At 47.7% G+C, this 24360-nt stretch overlaps 2 protein-coding genes across 3 annotated transcripts; one reads left to right on the top strand and one right to left on the bottom strand.

Moving 5' to 3' along the window:
* Positions 1–66: 66 nt before the first annotated feature.
* On the top strand, positions 67–4413 carry exosc8 (exosome component 8). Its single transcript, XM_060057527.1, has 11 exons — positions 67–153; positions 629–665; positions 818–881; positions 971–1048; positions 1140–1190; positions 1575–1680; positions 2661–2706; positions 2804–2900; positions 3271–3391; positions 3774–3880; positions 4185–4413. Exons 1-11 carry the CDS (start codon positions 137–139, stop codon positions 4301–4303), a joined length of 843 nt encoding a protein of 280 aa, XP_059913510.1. The 5' UTR covers positions 67–136; the 3' UTR covers positions 4304–4413.
* supt20 (SPT20 homolog, SAGA complex component) lies at positions 4280–23517 on the bottom strand. Of its 2 annotated transcripts, XM_060057524.1 has the most exons (24): positions 23378–23517; positions 22803–22898; positions 22654–22689; positions 22418–22543; positions 21929–22055; positions 21346–21449; positions 20732–20848; positions 20252–20305; positions 18660–18799; positions 17833–17989; positions 17324–17380; positions 16947–17021; positions 15206–15375; positions 14508–14540; positions 14183–14291; positions 13547–13652; positions 12480–12635; positions 10331–10679; positions 9833–9945; positions 9355–9410; positions 8712–8822; positions 8179–8263; positions 7329–7417; positions 4280–5590 (listed from the first exon to the last, which is right to left on the bottom strand). In XM_060057524.1, exons 2-24 carry the CDS (start codon positions 22803–22805, stop codon positions 5447–5449), a joined length of 2517 nt encoding a protein of 838 aa, XP_059913507.1. In that variant the 5' UTR covers positions 22806–22898; positions 23378–23517; the 3' UTR covers positions 4280–5446. The 2 variants fall into 2 exon arrangements, with proteins under 2 accessions (XP_059913507.1, XP_059913508.1); XM_060057525.1 differs by lacking the exon at positions 7329–7417 and having other exon boundaries at positions 23378–23516.
* Positions 23518–24360: the final 843 nt, after the last annotated feature.

Here is a 24360-nt window from a genome sequence, read left to right as displayed (position 1 = left end):
TTTTCTTTATTTTCGAAAAGGGTTTATATTGAACAATTGCGCTACCTTCGCGCTCATTATTTACGTCTTTACTTTAATTGTCCTTGTGCGGCTACCGTACGTCCCAAGCCAAACCCACGTGGTTAATCAAAACATCATGGCGGCTGGGTTCAAGTAAGAATATTTAACACATGACAGCTATAAGATCTATCACATTGTAGATGATGTTAACTATGAGCGGAACTTATTATGAGGTTTACGGTCATCTTAAAGTGGAGTCTTTGCCGACTCCCGCGTTGTAGAGGTGTGATCAGTGCGTTATAACAGTTGTGACCACATTTCAGTGATCAATCCCTGGCAGTAACGTGTACCCCCCTGCTCCGACCCTGTTAGTTGTTTGTATGAACTTAAAATTATCCATCTTACTTACTTTCTTTTTTGTATAACAAAAGTGGATTTCAGTAATTGTGTTACTGAAGGATATCTCTTCAGGCCCTAATCAGTCAGCACTCGTTGAGATGTGTTTGGTATATCGGATTTTTATTCAGCCTTGATATTCTATTTATTGTATTTAATTTGCGGCTAGGGATTAATACTAAAACCGATGAATAATTATCTTGCATGTTATCTTTTCTCATATTCACTTCAGAACTGCTGAGCCTCTGGAATACCACAGAAGTTTTCTGGTTAGTGGCACCGAAATCCTTGATAAACCTTAATGCTGTAATGCAATAAAGTGGTTAAAAAAATACAGCTAGCTGGGAGCTGTGGTGAAACAATGCAACAATTAACCGATTAAGCTTCTGGTATTTACAGACGCTTGTATGTTTTTATTCAGAAAGAAAACTGCCGGCCTGATGGAAGGGAACTGGTCGAATTCCGAACCACGACACTGAACATTGGTGAGAGAACTTACTAGTGTAAAAAACGTTCAACAACATGGGTCTATTACTGTTAACATGCTAACCTCTCTCTCTCTCTCTCCCCGTAGGATCCATTTCCACAGCAGATGGCTCTGCCCTGGTTAAGATTGGAAACACCACAGTCATCTGTGGAATCAAAATGGTACGTGTCTAATGCAAGCACGTTTCAGTGCTTGTTAATAAATCTTGACAATTGACTGTTGTGTTTGACCGTTGTGTTTCTTTCATCATCCACAGGAGCTTGCCAACCCAACCCGTCGGTCGAGGCCCCTAACAAAGGTTACATTGGTGAGTTATCACTACGCTTCAGCGAGACCGTTTGATCCAAAGAAATGCACAGTGAATTCAGATACATCTCAATGAAGCCTCCTTGACGGCTGGAACGATCCTGGAACATTTTGGGAGCATCCATCCTCCACGATCTATCCTGTGCCCAAGCAAAAGCAAGATTAATATAATGCTAATGCTTTACTTGTATACCACGTTTCTAAATCAATTTGTATACATTGCTTTAACATGGAAAATGCTAATGACGTAGATAGACGCAGGGCTACTTTCGGAGGACAGAGGTGGAGGGAGAACGGCCGTCATGGGAATCCAGCTGTAGTCATGGGACACAGTTTGTGAGATATTTAAAGTGTGTGTGTGTGTGTGTGTGTGTGTGTGTTGCAGTGCCCAACGTGGACCTGCCTCCGCTGTGTTCGTCTGGCTTCAGGCCCGGCGCCCCGGGGGAGCAGGCCCAGGCCGCCAGCCAGTTCATGGCTGACATCATTGAAAGGTGCCGGGTCTCCCCCCCCCCCCCCCCCCCCCCCCCCCCTCCCTCACTTTCCACCTGAGCCGCTTCCCTCAGGCCCCTGTTATTAGTACAGGCATTAGATCGTTAACATTCCCGGCTCTGAGGCCACGTTTATACGTAGCAGGGTATTTATAGAAACGAATATTCCCCCCCCCCCCCTCCGTTTTCAAAAATAACATTGTGCACACAGCATCGTTTTCAAAAAAGTTGTCGTTTACATCAAAACGCATAAATACGCCGTAGAGCGCCATTATATCTATGCCAAACCTATGGGCGGCAGTTTAGGGAGAAGGATAAAGCCATGCAAGCCAATCAGAATCCTCAGAATCAACAACAACGAATAACACGAGCGTCTTCCTGTAACAAACAAACTGTAAACATAGGGCGCTCGTATGACGTTAAGCATTTCCTGGCGCATAATGTGACGTTTCAGAACCTAAAACCCCGTTTCTACCCGTTGACACGACAACACATATCCGGCGTTTTCAGAAATCTCCACTTTGGCTGGAGTTTTTAGAAATTATCCTTTTCTGTGATAAAAACTGTTTTCGTGTAAATGAGAGGCCAGACCGCGTGGAAATATCTGCGGTTTCCCTTCGTGTAAACGGGGCCTGAGACCTTAAAGGTCCGATGACATGCCACCAGGTGTGAGTGAGTAGCCGTTACAAGCCGTTTTGAAAATCTGCCTCTTATGACATCAAAAGTGGGCGTCGCCACCTGGATAGATGAGCAACGTTTGCCTCAGTCCACTGGGTAGGCTGGTAGACTGATCTATCCAGCACACATCTAGGTGGACACGCCTACATGTGATGTCATAAGGGGCAGATTTTCCAAAGGGCTTGTAAGGCTAATCACACTTGCACCTGGTGGCATGTCATGGGACCTGACCTAACCTGAACTGCTTTATTCAGGCCAGTTATTAATACATATGCTCATTGCTCATTCAATCGTTTATATTCCAGCTCTGAGGTGGTGAAGACCGAGGACCTGTGCATAGAGCGAGGAAAGGTAAATAAGACCAATCGCCTGTGCTGTGGCATCTGTCAGGATCCTGGCGGATGATGATGTTGTTCATGTACGTTGGCTCTTCTGGTGTCTCTTACAGCTGTGCTGGGTGCTGTACTGTGACCTTATGTGTCTCGACTACGACGGCAACCTGTTGGACACTTGCGTCATCGCCCTACTCGCCGCGCTCAAGAATGGTAACGCACACACTGTTAACTCGGCAAACTGTGTTCACTACGATTTTACTTTTCGGAAATATGTCCCCTGTGTTCTTTAATTGTGTAGGTACACTTTACATTTTGTGAAACTGATTGAAATGCTTGTTGCATAATAAACAGGTGGTCTTTTATTGGGTTATACCCCCTTTTTTTACCTTTTTTGTTTAGTTTCTACCGGGACTCGATCTATAATTTTATTTCTGTATTCTAATTTTCTCCTCACAGCAGCCACAATAAACAGGTGGTCTTTTATTGTGTTACACCTTACTACTTTTTTTATCTTTTGGTTTAGCCTTTACCGGGACTCAATCTATAATTGTATTTCTGTATTCTACTTTTCTCCTCACAGCACAACTTCCAGAGGTCACAGTGAATGCAGAGACCAGTCTGCCAGAGGTGGATTTAAAGAAGAGGAAGCCGCTGCAGATTCACCGCCACCCGGTAGCCTCCTCCTTCTGCGTGTTTGACAAGTAAGTACGACTCCTCTTTCACTCCTTCCTACATTTTTGATTCAGTCAATAAGCCTACTACATTCTTTGATGGTTTTAATATTGGGTATTATTACAATAAAACTAGATTTTAGCTTTTTTAGCAATTATCAGAACCTGGTAGATTTAGTTGTAGATGAGACCAAGTAGTAGAGGACTTGATTGTTCTATTGCTCTGCTAGATAGATTGAAGGACTTGAATGTCCCTGTTCCCTTGCTAGAAGAGATTGAAGAACAGGGATCATGTTATTGAAAGAAAAAGAGCAAGACATTTGAGATGCTTCACTATGTGGATTCATTCAAACAGCTTTCATAATTCATGTCAATGGATTCATTGATCACACTGCTCCGTTTTGTGCCGTAGCTCCATTCTGATCGTGGACCCCACGGGCGAGGAGGAGAGACTGTCCACAGCTCAACTCACCGTGGTCACGGACGAAGACGGGCGCCTCTGCTCGGTCCACAAACCAGGTCGGACAGCCAACCTTTTACAGCTAACACCGCCCGGGCGCTGTTTTGTGATGGCCTTTCTTACCGATTGTACAGCGAGCCAAGATGGAGGGTGGTTCTAAGAGTTCATTTGATTAGTTTACTGGTCTTCATCACTATTAAAAATCTGATTCTTAAAAATCGGTGAGCCAAAATTTAGCAGAAAATTTCCTGATTTAAAGGCGACGGGACTAGAAAGCAATTTGGCTCTCGTGTCCCGCGCATTAGCGTAGCCCCCTCATGGCTACGCTAATGCTAACACCCTCATGTTTTGTGCCGATCTCAGGTGGGACGTCGCTCTCCGGGGAAAGGCTGCAGGAGTGCATCAGCCGAGCGCAGGTGCGCCACAGAGAGATCCGGAAGCTCATCGATAAGGTCGCCCAAAGCGTCACGTCGGGAAAATAAAGAATCACAAAGAAAGTCTTTTTTTTTTTTTTTGTATCTAAAACTTGTATTTTTCAACTGTCAATATATATTCATTTTTTTCTCCATAACAATAAAACTGCTGACAAAGACTGTTTAAAAAAATTATTCCTCAGTGTTCAGAAATATCTCTCTCGCTCACAGACACGCACAAACACACACACACTCTCTCACACACACACACGCACGTTCTCGTAAGAATACACTCTTGGCTCTGGAGCTAGTTTAAAAGGAAAGGCGTCAGGATGTGCTGTACAAAAGCAGGGACACCGTGTTGCATGTTGGGATCCCAGTCCCCGCCAGAGCCCCGTGCCAGGCGTGCTCAGAGTAGACCTACAGAGGTAAAAGGGGACCTCGTCCCACCACCACCACTAGGATGGGAAAGACTGGTTACAAGTCGATCCCACAGGGGCCACTGCCAGAGGGGCTGAAGCACACGTCATCCCAGTGGCTGTTTCGGATTGGTTCAAAGCGGCGCCGTTTCCATTACATGAGCGGGACACGCGCGCCACACTTTGAACCAATCAGAAGGAGCGATCGCTCGACCGTGCGTTTTGGCAGCGGAGTCTCGGCGGCTTTTGTTTTCTTTAGTGTTGGTTGAGCTTTCCCGACGAGGCCGTGGCGGGGCTGTGCTTCGGGGTGTTTCCTGCCCTGGGGGTGGGGGGTGGGGGGGGGGGGGGGCAGCTGAGATGGGAGGGCGGGGGCCACACTGAGGAAGGACGGGATCCCCCTGAAAAAACGCACGCTTGACACCCCGTTCTGTCGAGCCACTTCTGTAAGGGAAGCTGAAGCTCAACCCCCCCCCCAAAGTGCCTCCGCTCGCGGTCATAACAAGAGCTAAATCCTTAGCGTCCTCCATGACCACGGGGGGGAAGGGTTCCTTAACACCGTGCGACGACCGTCTCTCCCAAACATAATCCTTTTTTTTTTCAATAGCTACAAAATAAAAAAAAAAAACAGAAATAAATTCATACAAATTTAGCAAAACGTATTTTTTTTCTGCCCCGCCTTCCAGTCTCCACGGCGAGGCTGTTGGTCCGCGGTTTGGATCAGTCCGTCCTCATGATGTCAGGGCTGGGGGTGGGGATAGGGAGCGGGAGGGAGGGGGAGGGGATTGCATCATCATCACTTGGGCATGGCTTGCGGTGTGCTCCTCTTCCTCTTACTTCTTGGCAGGTTGGCGGTATGCGGCGGCGGCTCCTCCCTGCGGGCCGCCGCCGCCACCGCCGAAGCCGTTCGCTGCTGCATTTGGTGCCGCAAGAATTGCAACTGCCGAGGGGAAACGGGAGAGAAGACGCCATTAGACTGGGTGGGGGGGGGGATCAAGTTACCCTGGCAAAAAACCCTGGCATTTTTTTTTAATATTTTTTTTTTGTTGCATGAACTCATTATTACACATAATGTAGCCATGACGAAGACATTAAGAAAACGTGAAATAATTCCACCAGGGGATTTAGACGGGATCATTTTCTGAGTTAAGCTAAAAACATGATGGAAATAAATAGGTCTAGTCTGCCCATAAATCTAGCGGTGCCGTGGCGGTCAAACTGGACTCTACCCCCTCTTCTATGTGATCTTTAAGCTTAGCATTAAGAAGTAGAACATCGATTCTCCTAACGCATGCTTAGTGTAAGGTGGCCATCTGTGTTTGTAAGCCAAATCCCAGCCACAGCGCAAGCAATGGCAGCCAGCAGCCTGTGTGTGTGTGTGTGTGCATAAGTGCGTGTGCTCGGGAAATTAATTTGGTGTGTTAAAAAAAAAAAAAAAAAAGGGCATTTTACATAATGCATGAGGACTCAATCAAACCCAGGCTTGAGTCCAAGCTTCGACATTCAAACCACCTGCACGCGGTCCGTAGCAGCCAACAGCCGTTGGCAACGGTTTGGTGCTCGGGCTGTTGGCTGCCTGACCTGTGACCTTTGTTACAAGCTCCACCAGGTTAGGTTAGAAAAAGCAGAGTTATGGGGGTGGTACAGAGATGGCCCACAGTCGAGGGATTAATTAGGTGCAGTGAGAAGGAGATGGCAGACGTGGTAGACGCTGAAGCCAGGAGAGAGAGAGAGAGAGAGAGAGAGAGACCGAACGATAGAGATGGAGACCGAGGGAAAGAGAGAGAACGAGTGAGAGAGAGGGAGGGAGACCAAGAGAGAAAGAGAGAGGGAGGAGAGTAGGGTGTAGGGAGGGAGAGAGTGTAGGGACTGGGAGTAGGGAGAGGCGATGTTGTGGGGCAGTGATGCAGGACAGCTGAGGTCACCGCGGGAAGGGAACAGGCGGACGACCGCAGAGGGCCGCCATAACATCACCGTCCTGGAGACGCGACGGCAGACAAGGACATTCCCAGAGAGCCCAGGAAGAGGTCGCTCATTCTCCTCTGTAAACCTCGGGGTCGGTACCCTTGTGGGCAGCAAAGTCAGCCGTGTTGAGGGGAAGCATTGCCACACCAAGCGCGGATTGGCACACACCATAACCAATTAGATGACGGGGCGGCGGCGGCACCCCGTGGATAAGACACGCCCAGAAAACATGACACTATGATGGCATAACGGATAATCGAGATCATCCGATTCCGTGACGTAACTTCCTGGTCAAAGCTTGTGAAAATAACAGACAGCCGAAACCACAATGACGGCGTTCCCCAAGGGACAGAGTTGTGTTGAGATGTGTTGGTGGTCTCATTATGTTTGTATATATCTATCAAAAACGATCTCAACATTAAAGTATTTGCTCGCTTAATTGTTCACAGAGTCCCTACAGCCATGTCTTTGTGTGCGAGCAAGGACGTGTGTCTGTGAGAGAGTGAGAGTATGAGCCTGTGAGTGAGTGAGTTAGTGAGTGTTTGTCTTTGTGTGTGAGCATAAGCCTTATAGTTAGAGCGTGTGTGTGTGTGTGAGAGAGAGTGAGAGTACGAGCCTGAGAGTGAGTGAGTGAGAGTGTATGCGCGCCGTCTGCGTGTGTGTGCCCCCCGTCCCCCTACAGACAGACAGGTGTGTGTGCTCTGGAGGATTACTTGGATGCGAGGCTGGAGCTGCTGCTGAAGCCTGGGCGGAGCCAGCAGGGAGCTAGACCTGTCACGCCCACAGCCTAGCTGGGACAGCACTGAGGGGGGGAGGGGGGGGGGGGGCGCACCCCCGCACGGAGGGGGGAGAGGGGGAGAGGGGGGAGGGGGGAGAGAGAGCCAAGCAGTTGGAGGTGAGGTTGAAGCGGGATGGGGGGGGGAGGGAGGATGGAGAGGAAGAGAGTCAGACAGGATAAGGCCGGAATGGTGGCATTCACCAGACATTGTTAAAATGGGAGGAAGGGGAAAGGTGAAGAGAGGAAGATGAAGGAGGAAGAAGATGAAGGAGGAGGAAGAAGAAGGGGCAGCAGAGGAGGATATGCAAGATGGTGATGGAGGTGGAGAGGGAGGTAAACAAAACAACACAACAGAACAATGTACAATGCTTCAGACATCGATTTCCGCCCTGTTCGAACTCGCTGCTCTCCGTTTATAAATCGCCTTTGTTCTCTTTGCCAATCTCTCCAAGGTTCAGAAGCAGTGGGGCTTCTCCCCTGCTTGAAACATCGTCTTTGAATGACCCCAACAAACTAAATGGTTTCCCGATGTACCGTCTGGTCGGCCAATATAATAATCATAATAAAAGTCATCGGAATATTCGTTGAGGAAGCTGATCTACTGGCCTTCCCACATTGGGCTGGTTCACACAATAACTCACTGGATTACTCGGATGACAAGAACATTTGTGATTACGAGCCATATCTGAAACATCACATATTTATTGATATGTCCGGATGGCAGGTTGCTGAAACTTTGCGTGGTTTGTGTTAGCTTTGTGCGTGTGTGTGTGTGTGTGTCCTACCTGCACCCTGTGGAGACATGAAGCCCCCTACTCCCAGGTTGAGAACGGCCGTTTGTTGGTTGGCCAAACTCTGCTCCTGTTCACCCTGCAGCACAGGTCAAAGGGCAAAGGTCAGGCCACGCCAAGGTGATCGAGGATTTCAGGGCAACAGCCACAAGGCTCAAACGGCATCACACGGACACATCGAAGGGGGCTGAGGTCTGACAGCACCCCCTAAATCCCCCAGCCTCAACAAGGGACACATTGTTTAAATCGTATACCTTCGATCGATTTTTGATTGACCATAACTTTCATACAGAGTCACATTACAACCAAAACCAGAAGAAAGAGAAAGAAGCTAAAAAAGGAAATGAAAACCTTTGATTTAAAGGTTGAGTCATGATTGTATTCATCGTCACCCATTAGTACAGTAAAGTGCAGTGTTGTCCTATCGCACATTTGATGATAAATCACCACCACTTGGTTAAAAGGCAGAGGCGTGTGTTCGCTGTGACATCAAGCTGTCCCCAGAGAGAGATAATTCAGTGTCTCACCAGCTCCCCCTGCTGCTGGGGACTGGAAGTGGCCGACTGGCTCTGCTGGGGAGAGAACTGGGACAGCTGCTGCTGCTGCAGTGAGTTAAAGATCAGAGGACCCGTAGGGATCTAGAGAGACAGACACACACACACACACACACACACACACACACACACACACACACACACACACACACACACACACACACACACACACACACACACACACACACACACACACACACACACACACACACACACAATGGAGAGAGGGTGGGGGGGGGGGGGGGGGTAGATCAGACCCAGGTTTTAATGGGATCGAAGAGAAGAGTGGAGATCCAAGGAGAATAAAGCGATTTAGATGAACGATCACGCATCACGTGGGTACCTCAGCATGGTAACTGGAACAAACCCCAGGACATGTTTTACTGGAAGGGCAGGCGTGGGAACCGGGACAGGCCCAGCGTAATTCAATACCATCGTTTGATCCAATTTTTGCGTAATCATATCACGGTGAAAGAGAGATGCTGGTGTACCATGGCACCCCTTACTAGTGGTCTACAATCGATCAGAATGACAGGAGGGGGGGGGGGGGGGGGGGGGGGTTCTAGGGGCCTCCAGCCAGAGACAGGGCGACCGGGAGAGAGAGAGGATGACTCACCTGCAGCAGGTTGAGAGGTCCTAACCCAGTGTTGCTGTTCAGACCAAAGGGACTCCCTATGGGACACACACACACACACAGACAGACAGACAGACAGACAGACAGACAGACAGACAGACAGACAGACAGACAGACAGACAGACAGACAGACAGACAGACAGACAGACACGACAGACACGACAGACACGACAGACACGACAGACAGACACGACAGACAGACAGACAGACAGACAGACAGACAGACAGACACGACAGACAGACAGACAGACACGACAGACAGACGTTAGCAATCCAACAGAGCAAAGCAGATTCCCAGAAACAAATGAATGAACAAAGTGGAGGAATCAATATGGCGAAAAATATCTTAAAAAAACATCTATTGAATATTCATTTCAGAACGGCTAAGGGCAAACATTAAACAGCGGCGAGCAGAAGAGCCGACGTCGGTGATGCATGAGGGCGGGTCTGAGGGGCGTACCGGTCTGGGTGGACTGCATGGCGGGCATCAGGCCCCCTGCCGGCAGGAGCCCGCTCAGGTTAAGGCTGGGGCCCAGCATGGGGTTGGAGCCGGTCATTAGTGTCTGTGGACTGCTGCACACACACACACACACACACACACACACACACACACACACACACACACACACACACACACACACACACACACACACACACAAAAATCATCAACACACACATCAACGTCAACACGCACTCACACACAAAAAAACACACACACACACACACACACACATCAACGTCAACACACACACACACCAACGTCAACACACACATCAACGCACACACATGACTCAGAGGAACACTGCTCACCGAACATGAGGACAGCTACACATCAACAACCGCAACAAGAAAAATAAACAAAAAAAAAAAAAAAGATTCAAAAAAGAAAGGGAGAGAGAGAGAAAAGAGAAAGAGAAACCAACGGCGCGCGTCACGGCGGCCCCCCCCCCCCGCTCACCAGACGGAGCCCACCACGTTGATGAAGTTGAGGCCGGCCGGGCCCGCCATGACGGGGGGGGCGGTGGTCCCCGTGGCGATGGTGGGCAGGGGGATGGTCATGACGGGCAGCGACTGGCTCAGGGCCAGCTGCTGCTGCTGCTGCTGCTGCTGCTGCTGCTGCTGCTGCTGCTGCTGCGTGGCGTAGGGGGCCAGCAGGGCGGCCGGGCCCTGGGTGGGCAGCAGGCCCTGGGGGTGGTCCGGGCCCGCCGGGGCCAGGGAGAGGGGGGAGCACAGCAGGGAGTCCAGCGGGTGGGGCGTGGAGCAGGGGGTGTTGGTGGGGGTGGAGGGCTTGGAGGGGGTGCCCGACCCTGCAGGTTATGGGGGGGGGGGGGGGGGGGTGGGGGGGAACGAGAGAGGGGAGAAGGAGAATAAACGCATTGAGCAGTCCCTCCAGAAAAACGCGATTATGCAATCGCATAATCCAACGCATAATCAGCCAAAGTCTGCATATTCATTCGGGGGGGACGCACTTTCACCGCATAAATTGCAGATTTCGGCGCAAAATATGCGGGGCTTGCATGAATTTCATAATCCCCGCATTTTCGTTTAAAAAAAAGTCACATATATCTTAGCAGAAAGTTGAACAAATGGTGCGTTTACTTCACACGAGAGCAGCCATTTCCCCCTGTTGCCAAGGGAACGTTATGACGTGACGTAATTACGCGACGTGAACGTCATCGAAAAGCTGAATTTTTCCGCATAAAATTGCATAAATACGCCGCATATTTCATCGCATTTTTTAAGAAAACGGGCCGCATAATCACGGATTTTTGGCAGCAACAATCACAAAAAACGCCGCATTTTTCCTGGAGGGAGATTGAGAGTGGATCTCTCGACCCATGGGGTTCGGCCGCTAATCAGCCGGGTTTAGAGAAAGGACGTAACCGGATCGACGACAGGCCTCCGGTGTCCCTGGTTGCTCTGTTAGTGGAAAAGATTTCAGAGCCTAGACATTTGTTTCCTCCTTCCTCTCCTATCTCTGATTACTAGTGTGTACGGATTCCGTGCGGGCCGTCCATCTGTGCACAGACGAGGAACAGAACTGTTGAACTTCAAACAGCGCTCTGCCTTCATTAAATCCTTACTTTGTTTCTAAAAGGCTCTCCCAGCGGGGAAGCTGCCCCCGGGACCTCCTGAACTCCTGAACCACCTACGGAGGTGGGAAGGCGCACCGGGTCAGATGGGACCCGCCCCGGGACTTCACGGGGGCCGGGCCCTGGCTACGGTGAATGACGTCGGCCTGGTTCTGCTTGGTTTTGTTTGACAGATGCGTTCGGTTGCGATAAAAACACAGAACTACGCCGGTGCTAATTGCAAGCGGTCAAACAGTTGGATTTCGTTAGCGTTTCGCTGGCTTTAGATTCATGTCGACGTGTTAAAAGGAAACACAAAAAAAAAAAACACAATAGTGGCTGAGGAACTCTGGAATGCTTTTTATCATCCCTCGACGACAGAGCCCATGTGTGGAGTCGTGACCGCGCTTAACTAACAGCAATCGATCAAATAGAAACCAAAAGACACACACATAATGGACGCTGATGAACACACACACACACACACACACACACCAGACGCTGATGAACACACACACACACATCAGACACTGATGAACACGCACACACACACACACACACATCAGACGCTGATGAACACGCACACACACACCAGACGCTGATGAACACACACACACACACACACACATCAGACACTGATGAACACGCACACACACACACACACACACACACACACACATCAGACGCTGATGAACACGCACACACACACACACACACACATCAGATGCTGATGAACACGCACACACACACACACACACACACACACACACACATCAGACGCTGATGAACACGCACACACACACACACATCAGACGCTGATGAACACGCACACACATGCCAGGCTTTAAAACGCACACACACACACACACACGCCAGACTTTAACACGCACACACACCAGGCTTTAAAACGCACACACACACACACACACACACACACACACACACACACACACGCCAGACTTTAACACACACACACACACACACGCCAGACTTTAACACGCACACACACACACACACAGGGGAGGGGCTGCTCACTCTGGGTGGAGGCCATGGGGGAGAGGGCGGCGGGGGACAGCAGGCCCATCTGACCCAGCTCCAGGGAGTGCTTCCTGGTGAGAGACTGGTTCTTGACCGGAGGCGGCGTGGGGCACTTGAGGAGGCCGCTCGTGGCCTGGGGGCTGTAGAGGTTACCTGAGGAGACGCGCAGCGACAGAAGGACCTCCAGTGAGCCAAGTACATCCAGAACAAGATCACTTTGTATTAACGAAACAGTACTAAAATTCTAGACCATAATCATCGCTGACCACGGTCATCTTCGATCAATTCCCCGCTCTGGCCAGGCTGAGGCCAACAAGCTCTGTTTCCCAATAAAAGCCTGCAAATGACACACAATCCCGGCAATCGTAGAATAATTGGAGACACAGCCGTTGTGTCTGCCTCCCGTTTTCCGAAATGCCGTTTGTTGCGAGCACTGGGCTGAAGGTCTGATAAAAGCGTCTGAAAGGGTAATAAAACGTATCTGGTCTGTGCGACCGAAGCTAACTGGACCCGATGCTTGGACATGGATTTGGTCAAATCAAATAAAAGAGATCCATTAACAGGAACATAAACAAAACTTGGCCACTGGGTTATAAACAGGCAATTCATGGTCAGACACGAGACCGTTTATTGCACCTGATTCATCAGATTGTACGAGTTAGTTGATCATACCTGGGCCAGGTGATCATACCTGGGCCAGGTAAGGGTTATACCTGGGCCAGGTGATCATACCTGGGCCAGGTGATGGTCATACCTGGGCAAGGTGATGGTCATACCTGGGCAAGGTAAGGGTTATACCTGGGCCAGGTGATCATACCTGGGCCAGGTGAGGGTTATACCTGGGCCAGGTGATCATACCTGGGCCAGGTGAGGGTCATACCTGGGCCAGGTGATCATACCTGGGCCAGGTGAGGGTCATACCTGGGCCAGGTGAGGGTCATACCTGGGCCAGGTGATAATACCTGGGCCAGGTAAGGGTTAAACTTGCAAGGTTAGGGTCATGGCCTGGCCAGGTGTTTGTACCTGGTCCAGGTGATCGGACCATGGCCAGGTGAGGGCCGTACCTGAGGTGCTGCTGCTGGTTCCTGACGGTAGTTTGATTGGAGGGGGCCGATGCTTCACCCCTTTACCCAGGACCGACGTCTGGACCATGGCAGACAGGCCGTCTCCCTGCAGGAGCAATAACAGTTTGTTACTCATTCCCACAGCTGGAGTCAGACAGAGCTGAATCAATCTCGGGGCCCGTCGGCTATCGTCTGGCGACAGAGTTTTTGGGTCTGCCGGAGTAGCCAGCGGATATCCATGACATCGTTGTTTACAGTCTGATTCTTTAAGTCGATTAGCAACTTGAGACGCGTTAATAAAGTCGGAGTCGAGAGACAACGTCTACGACTGGAAAGTATCCCGAGTAGCGAGTTTAAATTAAGTTAACAGTTTCAAACTTGCAACTCCAGTCACTTTTTCCAAAGGCACTATCCGATTTGGAAGGTAATCATTTTGACACCGGCTGAAGGTTTCTCCTCACAGGACCCAAACATTGATACTTTCTTCGGCTCAGTGAAAATGTTGCCCTGTCTCTATCAACAGTACAGGCAGCACTATGGTGAGAGAGCTATAGAAGAGTCTAGCATTGGCATCGCCCTGGCCAGAAACCAGTGATGGCTCAGTCCTTTGGAGCCATGTGTGTGGGCCAGACTCACCTCTGTGTCCTTGCTGGGAGAGGGAGGGGCCAAGCTGACCGAGCTATGGGACATCTTCACCGCACACTTGACATCTTTCTCGTACACTCCTTTGTACTGCGTGAGGAAGCTGTGGAGAACCACACACACACACACACACACACACACACACACACACACACACACACACACACACACACACACACACACACACACACACACACACACACACACACACACACACACACACACACACACACACGATATAATGCCGCTTCGATAGTCTTTCATTGTGCACTTTTTTTTATCATGAAAACCAGAGTCTGTTTTTTGTAAAGTAACTCACCGGTCTGCATCAATCTTTGAGCCTATGAGGAAACTGAAAGCCATAAAAGGAACAAGTTAGAGGCCATAAAAAAAACATGCACAATAGGTACACAAATTCAGTGCATTAAAACATACACCATCCAGCATTCATTTAGCACTGTAAACCAAGGGCGGGCACTCAAAGTCGATAAATAGAAGAGTAGTTCAACTGAGATGTAATCAAATAATATTTTGATGATCCATTAACCGTATATTTATTCAGCAATCAAGTACAAATAATAAACAAAATAAAATGTTCTGCTTAATACCGCGGTTCAATTCAGTTTGTCTTGGCTGCTCGCCAGATAAAGCGAGTCCATTTAAGACATCCCTTAAGACTCTGGTAACTTCAGATGCCATTTTCTGAAATGTTTGATTAATTTAAAAGATTCCGAGTTAGATTAAACCGACTGTCATCAGTTGCAGCCCTAAACACTCCAAAACCCAATCTGACTTGCTAGTCAAAGATACGCACATTCTCGCAGACACGCAAACACGCGTACGGAATCACACAGTGCAGGAGACGCAAACACATGCACCGTCCCCAGGCAAATGTCCCCAGGCCGACGTCCCCAGGCCGACGTCCCCAGGACGACGTCCCCAGGACGACGTCCCCAGGCCGACGTCTGTGGGGAAGGCAGCACGCCCCCCCTCCCCCGCGCGCTGACTGGTTCTTACGGTGGGTGGATGAGCTTAAGGTCCGAGGAGTCGTCCTCGGTCTTTGGTTCTTTGGCACAGTAGATCTTGCCGTAGACCAGCGGGTCTCCCATCGACTGGAAGATGGAGACCGTGGTCCTCTGGGCCTGGCCCCCCACCTCACATTCAAACGTGTAGTCGTCCATCACCTCCTGCGATAGCAACGGGTCACAAAGTAGGGCTGGGCGATTCATCGGATTTCGATTTTTAGCGTCAAACGATCACAGAATGAACAAAATCGAGTTAGCTGGCTACATAGCCGTACATTATTTTAGATTTGAGCATTTTCTTTTGGACCATTTTGTGTATTTTTTAAGGCGAAATTTCTAAGTTCTCAGTTACAAAGTGTTTTTGATAGAGACATGCTGAATAAATACCTATATCATGTTTTCAAACTAAAAAAAATATTGTTTTTTTCCCATAATCGAGCAGCCCTATCACAAAGGTTATATCACCAACCTTAACTGTTACAAGTTATACCAACAACCTAATATTTTACAGAACCTAACCCGTTACATAACCTAACCTGTTACATAACCCAACTTCAGTGTTTCCCACAGACCAAGGACCAATGTGTGGTGGTGGGGGGGGGGGGGGGGGGGGTGACATCGGACATCGGTGGGTTCATGTGTTAGCATCGTCGTTCTCGTTGTGTGTGTGTGAGAATGACAGGGAGAACGAGTGCTATGCAGAGATGAATGGACGGAACGATTTTTAGATTTCCAAATCGCGTTATTAAAAAAATATATATATAAAAAAAAAAAATTAAAAAAAAAAAAAAAAAAATGACAGAATCAATTCGTGGCGCTCGATGTTGATTCTGTGGCGCCGCGCCACACAATGGTCTATGTATGGGAAACACTGAACTTGTTACAGGTTATACCACCATTAAAGGTTAGACCACTAAGCTAACGTGTTTCATAACCTAACTTGCAACAGGTGAGACCATTGCGGCCAAGTCTTTCACAACACTGATTACAGCAAAGTGGAAACACATTAGATTCAACACACGTTTTAAGACTTTAACGTCCTGTTTGGTAGAGCAATCTGCTGGAAATATATATATTTTTTTCACTAAAAGAAAATGTGCGAAACAACAGCTGGTTACCATCCTCTGTTCTGAGAATCCTCTGTACTTATTTCATCTAGTTGCCTAGCGTGAATTCCAAAGTGAAGGAGTGGTATGAACGTTTTGACAGCTTTAAAGAGAGAGGGCAGACAATGGCATAAGAGAGCCCGATTTTGAAACAACACAAAGTGAGACCCTGGCCCCTCTGCTCGCGCCTTCCTTATTGGTCTTAAACTTGTTTGCATTTCACACAACTGTGATTGACAAGCAAGAAGGATTCCCCTGACCAATCAGGGAAGAGATGCCCCGATTGGTCAGGAATGACCCGGGAGCCGTCTAAAATCCAAATTGGTTCATACAGACGTCAGCGCATTCAGCACAAAATGCATATTCTCATTGCGAATTTCCCCCAGTAATAACCGATGGATCCCGGCTCCTGGCTCACTCCTGACCAATTAAAATGGTGCATTGGCATAGCCACACCTTTAATACATACAAAAATCCCTACACCTTTAACCTTAAGGTTGATGTGTGATGTTGAACGGGATTCCCTATGTATTTATTTTATCATAATAAATTCAGTTATTTGTGGCCGGCCTCACATCCCACTGGGTCTGTGAGCCAGTGGCGGCCGTGTCTGCTGCGCGGACCTACCTCGGCGGGCCAGATGACCACAGGCTGGGGGTCCTCCAGCTGCAGGGACCTCTCCACCACAGCGTACTTCTCCACCTTCAGAGGGGAAGACGCCAAGCCACCGGCCATCAGTGAGGAACACAACGCACCGTGACGGAAGCAGGGCCTTGGTGGAGACGCTCAACACTCATGTTGAACGGCAGGTCACACATTCTGGGGCCGCGTGGATGTGGATTTTTGGGTCAGGTGCTGGCTCTCCGCATGCAAACGGTATCGAGTGACCTCGCCCAGCACGAGCCCAAGACATAAACAGAAATTGCAACCGGGAGAGACTGATTTCAGGGGGATCTTTGTGTTGCGTTGTGCGTTGTGCGTGGTGCGTGGTGTGTCTTACGTACATCTATTTCCCTGGGTACAGTCAGCTGGCAGCTGTTCTGCTTCCACATGTCCACACACTTGAAATGAAAATCACATGGAGGGGGTAGAGCCAGAGAGAGAGCAAGATCAACAAACAAAGATCAATAGGTGGATACCCGCACGCACACACATTTGATTAATATACAAATATAATTTCAAGAAAGAAAGTTATAAAACGATCAAATCCAGGCATTGCTGCATGCATGTGTGTGTGTGTGTGTGTGTGTACAAGTTTCTGTGTGTGCGTTTGTTTGTGTGTGTTTGTGCGAGTGCGTGTGTTCTCTGTGTTTGTGTTCACGTTTTTCTGCGTGGGTGTACGTGTGTGAACGCGTATTAGTTAGCGTACATGTGTATGGGATTCTTGGCGTGTGCGAGCGTTTGTATCCGCGCGTGTGTTTGTATCCGCGCGTGTGTGCGTGCGTGCGTGCGTGGATTCCGGGGTGTGTGTATCCGTGTGTGTGTCCGTGTGTGTGTGTGTGTGTTTTCTCACGTTTCCAGTCTTGGAGATCTTGAGGTCGATGGCGGGGGCCGGGCGCCTCTCCTTCCGCCGCTGCAGGTAGTCATAGAGACGCAGCTGGGGCGGGGTCGGCAGGTGAGACAGTTCCTGCTGTCTGTTGAGCGACGCGCGCGAGTGCCTCTTGAAACACCTGCACGCACGCACACACACACACACACACACACACACACACACACACACACACACACACACACACACACACACACACACACACACACACACACACACACACACACACACACACACACACACACACACACACACACACACGCGCCCGCACAACACACACACACACACAGAAGATTAAATGGAGGAAAATAGAAAAAAACGTAATGGTTCGTTTTTGCAAATGTCTTGGCTTGCATGTGCAGAAGTCTGCCACCATAACGAGGGTACTTTGCAAACACAACACATCCCAGACGGGTCACGTTAAAACCCATTTCCAGAAATACACAACAGAAGCTAAGTTACATTAAAACGAGTAGCAGGTTCTCGATGGTCAGGAGTGAATCAGGCTTAGATAAACAGATTCAACAGATCAATGTCACATTTGTCCGGCGGTGTGAAAAAAAAAAAAAAAAAAGGGCATAACAACAGGCCTCCATATGCCTTCAACATAACGCAAAGATTTTTAATTAATTCGTTTTTTAATTTTAAAATGTGAAAGACAGTGTTGATGGAAACTTAAACCTCGGCCTACTTTCCCAGTAGAGGAGGCTCTACTGGGACGGGACGACCCCAGAACCCGAGGAGGGGGGGGGGGGTTCCCTGGCCTTAACAGGACCGCGTGTCTCTGGTACCGTTTCATGGAGCGCGTGTTCATCTTCTGCTTGTTGTACAGCAGCCGGTTGGCCGTGCAGGTGACGGAGATGGACGGGTCCAGGCACAGGGGCTCCGCCGTGGCCAGGAGCAGCTGGCTCTCCAGCTGGAGCTTATCGTCCTGCACCGACACACACCGACACACACCGACACACACACACACACACACACACACACACACACACACACACACACACACACACACACACACACACACACACACACACACACACACACACACACACACACACAACTCACTCAGAGCGTATAGAGGACATAGTGGGATAAAACCATTACACTTCAGAGTAGGGTTGCAACTAACGATTATTTTAATAATAGATTAATCTGTCGATTATTTTTTCGATTAATCGATGAATCTGATAAAAAAAAGAAACATTTGGAATTGCCGCATCTTTATTAAAAAACCGAACAGTACTTCAAATTCACAGTGCAGACTGAAGTGTAAAAACACCAGGTTATTGCTCCAACGTCCCGGAACTATTAAAAGTAATATTAAATAAAAAAACATAAAAAAAAACATAACTGGGATAACACAAAAAAAAAAACATACAATGTATGATATACTTTTATATGTATATAAGGGATGTCCATGGTTAACCGGTCAAACCTATTGATACCATTTTCGTGACTCCTTGAAATAAAACTTGTAATATTGCTTTAATTGCTGATAAGATGATGATAGTTCAAGATAGGACATTAAACAGGTCATAATTCTATCTTTACTATCTATTTTATATTACTGGGAAAACAAGTTTTCACCAAAATCTCAATTATTATTATTTTTTTTCTGTTGCATTTGAACGCATCAATCATATTACTGAGCCGACCTGAACACATCACATTTGACACTGTTTGTGATAATTGGTCCGTTTTTTTTTTTAAGCTAACTGGCTCTATATCCTGCCGATTTTAACATGGATTTAAAAACTGCATTACTATTTTTAACTGACGGGACTTTCTACACCGTCCGGTTGTGTGATTACTACCGCTGCTTTGAAAGACTGTTGATGCACGTGGTGCCGACTCCGAGCCCGTCTGCACAACGTCTGCAGCAGCAGCAGCTGACAGAGTTTTCGGTTGGACTAGACGGATACTGAGTTGAAGGAGTTTTTTTAACCCAAAGACAGTGAAGGTACAACACTTTTATGTAAGCCTACAGTCCAGTTTTAAGATATGACCAAAATACAAGCTGTGGTGGCTCACACTAAAGCTCGCTGTGGGCGTGCATGAACCGTGAACCAACCTGTCGGCTGCTGGCTGTAAACAGTGCTGCGCCTACGAGTAACTTATTAATCGCGCGACACAACGAAACGATGACCAAAATCGTTGCCAACGCATTTAGTAATCGATTTTTATCGATTCGTTGTTGCAGCCCTACTTCAGAGCATACAGAGGATGCCTCTAGATTGTAATACCATGGATGTTTTAAAGCATTATCTAAGCAGACAGTCATTCATTTGTTTCACTATGTTAGAAGAGGCTGAAGATCACCATTACGTTATGCGGCAACTACTTCAAGTCTTTTCTATTCGATATATCTACTCATGTTTACCTGTGTCCATTTGTGGTGGTCACTGGTCATGGCATGGACATCACAGATCAGAGTCTAGACGGGTCAAAGCACAGATAACACAAACATATTCATATTTCGGGCACCACTTCTGGTACTACATCCCGGTCTGGACACACTTGTGTGCCTTAAGGTGCTTGCACACAACCGCCCCGACAACCGCCTCGCTGCCGGAGGGTTCCGCGCGGCGGTGTGAAGGGCCAGGCGTTTTCAAAAGCGGCTGCTGCTGCTGCTACCGCTGCTGCCACCGAAAGTTTCAACACGGGGAAAGCTGAGCGGTAGGGCAAGATATCTGTGCGCGTTCACGTGGGCGGCAACCGCTTCGTGGTCTACAGCCGCTTTTGTGACCGCCTCCCCTCTGCCGCGCCTCCCTCATTGAAATGGGAGGCGGCGAGTTGGCGCGCGGCGGTGTGAAAGCAGCTTTATACAGTCCCACGCTGTGCGTGCACCACTCGGTCTTACCTGCATAGTGGGTCTGAGCAGGATGTGTCTGCTCTGGTAGGAGGGCATCTTGGCACTGCCAGACTGTCGGTAGTCCCTCACCTCGACGATCACGCAGCCACAGTGGAAGATGTTCACCTGTGACACAGTACCTCCAGCCGTGAGCAACGCACATTCAGTTCGACAGAGATCCAACGCTCATCTGGTCGAAAGTAAACGGAGAACCTCATGCACACTTCTGATCTCACGATTCATTAATGCCATTAAACGCATTGTGCACTTAAATATCCTATATTGAATTCATATAGAAATACAGTTGCCACTACTGTTGAATTGTCTGAAGAGAGATGGCCCAAAAACGAAACAATAACAACAGGGACAAACAGTGTGCGAGTGATGCAATACACAACACAACGCACCCCAAAACATTCGTTTTTTTAAATACATTGCCATTACTGAGCAGGTAGGGGATTGAGCATCTCGCTCAGGGATGTATACGGGGGGGGGATGGCATTGGGGGTTGAAATCCAAACAGAGTGAGCCCAACGACCAGCCGATCCTAGGCAACACTAAATCGGACGGAGACTGTGGGTGCATCAGAGTCCTTTCCGACGCCCCCCAGAAGTGGGTGCTACCTGGGACTTCTCCAGCAGGTCGACCAGGATGGGGGGCAGCTCCTCGGAGTCCAGGTACTCCAGCAGCTCCGCCTCTTCATACGGCAGCCGGATCGTCTCGGAGTCTGCAAACGTCACCCACTTGTTTAGACACGCCGTCGGAATGGACACCACCTTACTCCACCCACGTGCTGAGTGACACGATGGAGGAACGAGATTCTTGACTTGACTTGTTGAGCGCTGCTCGAATTTCAACGTCGAAAGGTTGCCCATTCCCACAATCTTCTCAGCTATTACTTTCAACGAATGCCTCCAAAGTGAAGGAGCCGCAAAACTGTTGCATCTCGCGTTCCTGATCAGTGGAAATACACAAGACTATTGGTGCGCATTCCAATAGTTGCTGTGAAAAGATTCCCCTCAATCTCACGTTTCTAAATCTGGAACACTCGTCGCCTGAAAGTGCACAGAGAGACACCGGCAACGTTGACCATAATCCGGTTTGTGTTGCACAATAATCTCTCCGCCTGCAAGGTTTAGTCTAGATTTGAGTTCTGATAACCGTTCTTTGACCTGAACATAGATCCGGTGCACACATCAGGCCTACCAGATCCATTCTTGCCGCGGAGCATGAGGGAGTAGCCTTCATTGCCCGGATACAGGTTGACCACCAGGCAGGGTACCGACTCCTGGGACACCAACTTCTCCAGTAGATTCACATTTCTTCTCAAATTCTGAAAGACGAGGCAAAGTACACCATAAACCAAATCTATGGGGTAATTACATTATTTAGCACTAGAATCTGCTCGCACAATAAGTCATCATGTACATCTGGGTGGAGTTGAGGAGACCAGTTCCCACCTGTACAACACAAGCATGAACTCACGTCACAACACACACACACATTCAAAAACCTAGAGTCCTGATTGTTGAAACCTTGAGCAAGCTGAACATTTTGTATGCAAGACAATTTCATACAAAAAGGTCAGCACTTTCAGCATTTCATTCAACATAATGTTAGCATCTTAAAGCAATCAGGATTAGAAGAAAAAGTGACTTGATCTCCATAACCAACCCATACATAGAAGCATCCTACCTTTAACTCAGGCTCTTTTTCACACTCCTCCAGGTACAGCTCATAGAGTTTCTGATACAAACTTTTTCTGCCACCAGATACAATTCTTCTTTTGGCAGGTCGTTGTCGAGCACTTTCAACAATGTACTGAAAAATAGATCAAATATATATATTCATTGATATGAATCTCATAATAAGCATGCAATGAAATACATGAGCGTACTAAAAGCTAGGACAAATTAACCAGAAACTCTTACCTCGGCTCGATCCAATGCATATTCTAAAACTTGTTGCTAGGTAAAATAAACAAAATAATTGTATTAAAGATCGGCCAGCACTCCTACACGAAAACGCATATTTTAGCGATGGTATTTATTGGACAAATGAAACGAGGTTATGAACTCACCATTGTGGTCCACCGCCAGTTGCAAGGCGAGGGTCGGTAGACGATGCTGTCCTTTCAGCCCCACACTGTCACCTTCCTAATGAAATCATTCACACCCTGTGGCGGACCACAGTGCAAGTTATGAACATCCATACGCCAGGTGCAGACTGGAAGAAGTTACACTCGTAGCATCCGAGACAGCCTGGCTATTGGGTCAACTCGGATGTCAGTTTCAGCTTGACGAGCCGTCGATGAAAGCGTTCTGAGACATAATAGTTTTAGACAAGTTGTTCAATTCATCAGAAATAGGTTTATCATTACAATAATGGTATTATGGTGAATGGCAAATCAACCAAACGTCCCGGAAAAAAACCCGCGCTTGTCTAGCGGAGAGCGAAACCACTGAGATCACAGTGATCGGAGGTGTGCGATTGGCTTGACACAGCAACAAGCTCTTTGATGGTGGTGGCTAATGTGGCTATCGTTAGCATGCTAGCCTGTTCCATGGAGATGTGCAAGTTATTATCTGGCGTTTATATAATTAGAGTCCCGTGCCGACGATGCAACACGCGTTTCAACACAAAGGACGGACTTGCCTATTAGGTTGCATAGCGGATGACTGTAACTCCAACGCAAGAAAGAAATGTAAAGGAAATTTCAGTGTCTTCATTGAAAAAAAGTCGGAGCAGCAGCCATCTTCTTCCAGTGTAACAACAACAGCTGAATTTCCGGTGTGGGCTCTGGTGGGCGGAACCAGAGGTGACGAACGCTCCCTGAAACCTTATTTTATTGCATCTATCAAATATTATAATATATTATCATCGTCTATTTTGATCATATTGATAGCATAAAGCAATATGAGTTTTTTGTGAATGTGTGAAGTAATATTTCTCAGGGTTAAAGTTAATTGTCTTTTATTTCAAATGAATATGACATTTTTTAATCCATTTATTTCCTATGTAGCCTATACGAGAAGTACAGAAGCGTTTATAGCTGGTTAGATTTTTTTAATAACCCTGGTGATTAGTTTGCTGTTTAGATATTAATAAAAATATAATATTTATTAATAATAATAATAATAATAATAATAATGATAATTATAATATAACAATGATAATAATAACAATTATTATTATGGTGGCTGTTGTTGACGTCAACAATGATACACCTAATAGCCTACTAAATATAGGCCTAGTAGACCTAATGCAAAGTAAAAATAAACAGAAAAATGATAATAATAATATATAGGCCTATGTCTACCGTATCATTTAATTACTCATTGTTAGAGGAAATTAGGCCTGCTCATGAAAATAACCCCTAGGGCAAAATGACACAATTATATTAGTGTAATACCATTCGTATTATAAAGGGAAAAAATATTTCAACGAAACTATGAGCCCAATAATGTCAATTAGTTGCAGTTTCAACCATTTAAAAATGCAGAATTTCAGAAAGGACCCGTGAGACCTTTAACCTGCTGTCCGCCACACCCGACTACAATTGTTGAATCATACTGATAGATTCGTTTTGTCTAAATCCTAATTAATTGTCAGTTTTTCAATACTAAGCTTCGGCGACT

The sequence above is a fragment of the Gadus macrocephalus genome, chromosome 7, assembly GCF_031168955.1.
Source record: "Gadus macrocephalus chromosome 7, ASM3116895v1".
In the NCBI taxonomy this organism is placed as follows: Eukaryota; Metazoa; Chordata; class Actinopteri; order Gadiformes; family Gadidae; genus Gadus; species Gadus macrocephalus.
This window is presented reverse-complemented; position numbering and strand designations above follow the sequence as displayed.